We start from the raw sequence: 7,625 nt of genomic DNA on the forward strand, positions 1-7,625 counted from the left end.
CCACGTGGCGATCACCGATCTCCGCGAAAAACACACCCAAATTTAAATTAAGGATCCTAAACTAATAATAGAATCCTAAGAACCATAAGCCGACAAATTAATCCAATCTCAGATCTGATACATCCAGCTCAACCCACGTGTAAAACAAACACCATGTGTCCTATCCGCACATCTCCTTGGTTTTTCTGTGGGTAATTCTTTCATTCCGCCCCCTTTATATATCTTTATTTCAATGTCAACCCTTGGTTTTCCCTAAACCATGGAAAGTACGGAATTAACAACTACGATTGTTCTGGTTTATCGAACATTTATAAGGATGAAACCAAAAATAGTTTAAAAAAGTTGAAGGTGAATTCCAGAATACACCGATAAGTCGGGGTGTGGAATGAAACATTCCTTTACTATTTGTGCAACTAACGGACTAATATTATTATTCAAATAACCCCTTTGCTTGCTTTAATTCCCCTTTTACTCCCATCTCCTTCTTCTAAAAGTTTCATTGCTACTTTGCTCTCTTTTTTTATTCCCATGGCGCCGTGCCGAGTAATCGATCGCTGGAGTTTCCGCTCTCTCGTCGGCGCCTACCTCGACCTCGCCATCGCCTATCTCTTCCTCTCCGCCGCCGCCCTCGCCTTCCTCGCCTCCAAGTTCCTGTCCCTCTTCGGCCTCGCCCTCCCCTGCCCTTCCTGCGACGGCCTCTTCGGCCACCCCGACCCTCACGCTAACCCCAACCCTAACCCTAACCCTACCTGTCTCCAGTCCCTCCTCGTCGATTACCCCACTGCCAAGATCTCCGGCGTCCACCATTCCGTCCGCACGCGACTGCCCTTCGATGGTTTCATCTGCCTGGAGGGCAACAACGAGGATGGCTCCACCTCCTCCTCCGGCTCCGTCTCCACCGCTCCCAAGACGCTGGAGTCGGCGAGCTCTTCCAGGACCGCGCAGGGCAAGGGAGTCCTCTGTCGTCGCCGGCGCCGATCGGCTCATCAGATTGATAGCGGAGCCCCGACTATCCAGTTGAGTTGGGAAGGGGATCGGACTCCACCGTCGGAGCCATCGGATTCTGATAATGATACGGGATGTGATCGATTGGAAAAATATGAGGGCGAAATGGAGGTAGATTTGGAAGTTAAGGTGAGGAATATGGAGCGGGCGCTTGAAGAGGAGCGGACGGCGCGCGTCGGCCTTTGTCGTGAATTGGAGAAAGAGCGGAGCGCTGCTGCGGGGGCTGCTGATGAGGCCATGGCGATGATCCTGCGACTCCAGGAGGAGAAGGGGGCGATAGAGATGGAAACGCGGCACTATCAGAGGCTGATCGAAGAGAAGTCTGCGTACGATCAGGAAGAGATGGCAATTCTCAAGGAGATAATTGTGAGACGGGAAAGAGAGAAGCATGTTTTGGAGAAGGAAGTCGACGCTTACCGGCAGATGTTGCATAAGACTGGTAAGGATGGGCAGCAACCAAGAAACATTGAGCGCGAAATGGAGATGACAATGGAACAGCAGCTAACCTCTTTCTTTGATTCGTCCGATGATCCTGGCGTAATCCTGAAGCAAATCAGTGACTCCATAGAAAAGAAAGGAAAGATGGTTAGCCAAATGCCATTTGTTGATGATTCTCGACAATTACCTGCAGAGAGACGAGATTGCAAAAGTTGTTATGACAGTGCATCACATCCCCTGTGCTTGGTTGACGATCCAGATTATGCACATGCTAAGGATGATCATAGTGTTGAAAGGCATCATCTAGAAGTGCCAGGCACTGGAGATGAACAATATATGGAATTTCAGGAGAAGGGCATGGTGACTATGGAAGTTGACCCAATTCCATCTCAGAGCCAGGAACCTAGTCCTTCTATGGGACATCGAGTCTACGACAGAAACTCCCATTTAATTGATGGAGCTAATGTCAGACCAGAGAAAGAAGATAGAATGAGACTTTGTTTAGATGGCTTCTTTCACAAAAATGGTCAAAATGTGGACAATTTATCTTTGGAAACCGATGCACTTGTACATGATGTGCATGTCATTGATGACAAAATAAACCTGAGTGACGATGACAATGTGGAACATATGGGACAACATCCAATTTCTTGTGGTTCAGGCATGTCAGCAAATGACCTTGTGGGACATGAAACATTTAGAGCTAACATTGTTGATTGTCCATCTAATATAACAAGGACAAGTTTGATACCACCGGGGATCAACAACCGCAGAAGTTGTTCGGATATGGCAAATTGGAGGAAATTAGTTGGCGTATCCTGTGATAGAGCTTCACATGATTTAAGGAGGAGCTCGATGTCTGCTGTTGATGGTGAAAAACTCAGACTTCAAAATGAAGTTGAGCTCTTAAGAGAAAGGCTGAAGATCATCCAGCAAGGAAGAGAGAAGTTGAGCTTCTCAGTGGATCAAAGGGAAAAGGCGACTTTCCAGCTGCAGCTCTTAGAGGAAATAGCATGTCAACTTAAAGAAATTAAGAAAGCAACAGCAGGAAAAAGTGCACGCCAGTCTTCTTTACCTCCTCTGTCTTCTAAGGTTAGCCATTATAAAATGACTGAAGTTTCTTTGGTGTTAGTGTTCTTAGAACTAATCAGGCATTAGCGTAAATTTCTTGATGAATCTTGCTCTCTTTTCTGTTGTGTTTGATTTGGTAACAACAATCTAGATGCAACTTCTTTTTCTTGACTTTCTGCGAAAAGTTATATTTTCCAAGGTAATTTTCATGCTATTATATGTGATATTTCCCCTTTATCCACATGGGATGTCCATGTGCATGGTGATATGCTTCCCTTTTTGTAGTTGAAGTTTAATCTCTCTAACCCTTTTCTAATCCTGTCTGAAATGGAAATATAGAACAGGGTTGCGTCTTGCATAGCTACATAGGCTAAATAACTTCATTTTTGAACCATTTCGTCTTTTTATCCTATTCGTTTAAATAATTCAGTTGGAAGGACTTCCCATATCAGCATCTCATTCTATTAGGTTAACTAATTCATTAGACTCTAATTGTCAATAAGGTGTTTAAATTAGATGTCTAGTTGAATTATATATATATATATATATTCTGATGATAAGCAATTGAGCTTCGAGGGACCTGTCTATCTACTTGTCCTTGGCATCCATTGACTTCTACTTCTTCACATCTGAATTTAGATATTTAATGAAATTACTTACCTTCATAACTTATTCATGAACCCTGCAGCTCCTGAGTGTATTTGAAGATTTTGATGTCTTATTCTCATTTGATAGGTTTTTCATTTCCTCAAATAACTGAAGGGACTGCAGATTTATTGAGCAACTATTCTTATAAATAAGTAAAAATAGATTGTGTCCTTAGTTTACAAATTGAGGGCACCTTGTCCTATCATTGTCCTTAGGTTTTCTTCTCCCTCACAGATACTTCTCAGATGTATCATGTGCTTGCAAACAACTAAGATGACTTGCATTATGTGTTCTTTGTCCAAGTAGAAAGAGCTGAATATTTCAAAACTGTTTCCAAACTATATCTATCTTATGTTTTTTTGTTTACCGTTAGATTGGACTTGGTGGGTTTTGTTCTTCAGTGTCCGAACCAGAAACCTTTGTTAATTTTTTGCCGACAGAACTATTTTTACTTTAATCATGACTTTTAATTATTGGGTTTGTGAGAAACCATTGCCAATAACATTGTTCAGATATAAAAAAGGAAATAAAAACCATTATTCTCTAAGGGCTTTTAGAGTTTGTGGGTGAGTTAACATGGTATCATAGTAGGAAGTCCTAAGCTCGAGTCTATCCGAGCATATCTATCTCTTAAGAGATAAAGATCTATCCATTTGTTTTGCATTTATTTTTTGGGCTCAGCAAAATGTCTTGAGCCCAAAAGTAAGGAGGGGTTATAGAACCTAAAAATGAAAGATTAAAACTACTATTCTCTAACAATTTAAGCTTTTAAAAAAATTAAAAGTTTTTCTTAGTTAGTATGGTATTAAAGCAGAAGTTCCTGAATTTGAATTTCACTAGGTTTATCTTGATAATTAAATAGGAAGTACCTATGTCTATTTAAGTCAAGTCCACTTTTTAGACATCTCAAAAATGTCTCAAACCTAAAAGTTATGGAGAGTACTAGAATAGAAAAGAAAGAAACCAATTCTCTAAAAGTTTAAGTTTCTAGAATAGTTGGTGAGTATACGATCTCTCAATTTGAAGGTACTTTAAGTAAAACAAAGCTTATTAAAGCACTTTCGCTCCCCTTTGTATGGAAAGCTTATTCAAGCAGACTCCAGTAGAAACTAATCAAGTATCAACATTCTTTTCTTTTTTCTTTTTAACTGATTAGAGGATTTTTCACTTTTCCAAAATTTTGATAAGTCTAGGAGACAGAACTTTGACTTGAAGGTGTTTACCTACTAGAATAAGTATGCCTGCTAGGGTTATGCAATGTTGACATGCCAGAGGGTCGAGTTCAAATGTGTCAATTTAGTATGTTTGCTGACTTCACTGACTTATTTAGGCGTCAGCACCAAATCATATTTGATGTAGAAGCATAAAGGCTGGCACACAAATTGCAGATAAGAGAATTGTCAATTGGTCTTGATGTCAATATTTTATTTTCAAGCTTAGTATAGTTTAAAATACTTTAATTGAAGTTACTCGAGTTCTTTTTTTCTGTCATTAGTTGTGGCAATTTTACGTGTTTCTTATAATTTTTCATTTGTGTATAATTAGGCTTCTTTTAATGTGTTTTTATTACATTTTATGATACCGATATGGGTGAATTCTCTTTTGACCTATTTGAACTAGGAAACTAAATCTCCTAAGGAATTCTCACCATCCCTCATTAAAACAAAGGTCTCCTGCAACAACCATTATCCCTTAGTTGCTGAGCAATTAATATAAACTAACATTATGATAGACATGTAGCTTTGAATATGTTACAAAACATATTCATGTGTTATGATGAGAAATTATCAAGGATGCTATTGCTACAGGAGCATATGAAAGTATCAAGCTTTGGGCTGATTAGACCCTCTATCATTGATCATTTTATACCAGATTTCACTAATGGCTTGCCTGAATGTTCACACACTTATCATCTTCCCCTTGTGAAATTCATTGCTTCCATTTGAGAAAGCAATGGTAAGAGTTGATTTGCTTCATTGATTTGAACCCCTCGCATCATTCTCCTAAATTTAGTTTCCCCATATCCATTGATTGTTCCTGTAAACGAATATAAGATCTTCATCTAATTATAACCAAGAACTTGAAAATGTACATAACAATTTCTTAACAATATGGCCTTTAAAATTTGTGTACTAACAAATTTCTAAAATGAATTTCAGTAGAAGTGAAAGCAATATCCAAGTGTCCTTTGTTTGTCCAAAAATTTGAGCAATTCTTTTTGTCTTTCAACTGGGATACCATGATGTGATCCCTGGAAGGTTTTTGAATAAAAGGAGGGGATTCACAGATTCTCCAGATGTAGAGCTTATTTGGCTATGGTACCAAGTATATTACATACAATGGAAGTAAACATCTTGGTAACAGAAGGTTCGACTTTTGTCTCAGTAGTCTTTTGGTGGCATGTCTCTGTCCTCTTCCCCATTACTTAGAGAAAGTGAGCCGAAGGTTTAGGTACAATATACTATAATTACCACCAGGATAATTAGACGTCCAACCCGTAGTTGCAAATGTAATGAACCAAATCGCTCCTTAAAAGAGAAGATATTTTCCTTTCTGTTCTAGAGAACATTATGAAATCCATTTAGCTAGAAGAGAATTTTTTAAATCTGTAGTCGACAGATTACCCTACACTCGATTGTATTTTAGTACTTTTTATACCTTGCCTTAATTTATCAAGAGCAGATTCATTTGCTTTCTGTATTCTGTATGAGAACCTGATTGTAGTATGTTTAGTATGTGTAGAGAAAAGCCTACAGGATAAGGTAGGCCATTAGTACAATGATATGCTTTTCAATTTTTACAAATGCTTTCTGAACTTAAGTAAGGATCAATTAATCTGCACAAATTTCAATGGGAAATAGTAGCGATTTAGGAAGAAAATAATTTGACGTTGCTTATAACATGATGTTTTACTTAGAACCAGAGTTAATGTTGGGAAAGCATTTAAGTTTTCTCTGGGTATGTTGTATGATTGTATCCTAGTCACTACCTAATATAACAGGTATCAATTGCTTTGCTGTAACAGTTACCTAGTGAGTAAATTGAATTTTGTGATCAGATAGTGTATGTGTAGTTCAGGCTGATGTTATCATGGTATAACCTGGAAGACTTTTGTATTCTCTTTGCTATTCTCTGAAAACATTGGATCCATTTCAGGTTGCAGTAATAGAAAGTTTTTACTTGTGAGACCTTTTGTCCTTGTTAAAAGAGGAATTTTTAAATTTACCCTTTTCATAACTGAAAGTCTCTGAATTAATTGTCTTTTGTTAGCCAATGACTTCTTTGCTATGCATCAGATAATGATACTAATGCTTTTAAATTTACTCTTTTCATAATTGAAAGTCTCTGAACTAATTATCTTTTGTTAGCCATTGATTTCTTTGCTATGCATCAGATAATGACACTAATCATTACCAATGCTGCTGCATGTTGCAGGCTAGATCAAAGAGAAGGCGTTGCCGCAGCGCCTCTTTGGGATTAAACGAAAGCACGTAAACTGTAATAAGGTATTTTGCCATGCCAGTTGATGACGTGCTTCAGAAGGGTATGATTCCTTTATAGTTTATACCATGGCAAAGGTATATTTGTTAATATGGTGACAGGTAATTCTCCAAATATTATGGCTTCCCAAGTACTTTATCCTTCTTAGTTGGGGCTGGCTCTACCATGAACCATTGAGATACAGTTACCGGCATACTGATACATCTACTTACCACTGAAATAGTAATTTCCTATAGTATACTTCGACGTGAAAGCTAGCAGTGCACAACGAAGCTGTGAAGATAGCACCTAACTTGCAAGTAGTGCTCTCCCTACTTTTCTTTCTTCTTGTAAATCCTCTGTATTCCATTTGTCTATCATATGACTAGCAATAAGGTCTGCAAAGAAGCAATGCCTGAAGCATTGCTAATGTAATTCATTTCTGCTTCTAAATAGTGCAATTTCTCGTGCTTTACTATGCGTGAATGATAATTGCAATAATTATGGAACATCGATCATACTACTTTGCTGGAATATATAGAGCAAAAATTGCATTGGCCTGCCATGCAAAGATAGTTTACAGAATTTGTGATCGCATCTCTATTAGATAATACTTGATAACACATTTTAATCAAATAAGTTGTGAAAAAGACTTGACATCACATCCAATGTGATTCATTGTTTGTGCAAGTGCAAAATCATACAACCACCGGTTCGTGGATTTAAAACACTTTAAATATGATTTATAATTTAAATTTAATGTAAGGTCTAAGGCATATAACTTGTAGAAGAATGCTCCCGAAAGTGAAATTACGTTAGAATACAAGTGTACAGTTTTTCAGGCTAGTGCACTGCAAACAGTGCAGTCCACACCTCGATACGAAATTAACGTAGGAATCCCTATGTAATTTGAAGCTTTCGCACCGAACTAGTTGGGTGCACACCTCTCGTTCAAACTTGGTGTTTCTTTTTGGGATTCCCCT

The 7,625-nt window shown here is 38.3% G+C and overlaps 1 protein-coding gene across 1 annotated transcript; it reads left to right on the plus strand.

Annotated features, from left to right (window-relative positions):
• The first annotated feature begins 467 nt into the window (after window positions 1-467).
• LOC140772330 (uncharacterized) lies at window positions 468-7,209 on the plus strand. The gene is made up of 2 exons (XM_073114352.1): window positions 468-2,535; window positions 6,598-7,209. The coding sequence occupies exons 1-2, from the start codon at window positions 529-531 to the stop codon at window positions 6,655-6,657; spliced, it is 2,067 nt and encodes a 688-aa protein (XP_072970453.1). The 5' UTR covers window positions 468-528; the 3' UTR covers window positions 6,658-7,209.
• Window positions 7,210-7,625: the final 416 nt, after the last annotated feature.

Source organism: Typha angustifolia, chromosome 12 (assembly GCF_048772165.1).
Source record: "Typha angustifolia cultivar Huaian chromosome 12, ASM4877216v1, whole genome shotgun sequence".
Lineage (NCBI taxonomy): Eukaryota > Viridiplantae > Streptophyta > Magnoliopsida > Poales > Typhaceae > Typha > Typha angustifolia.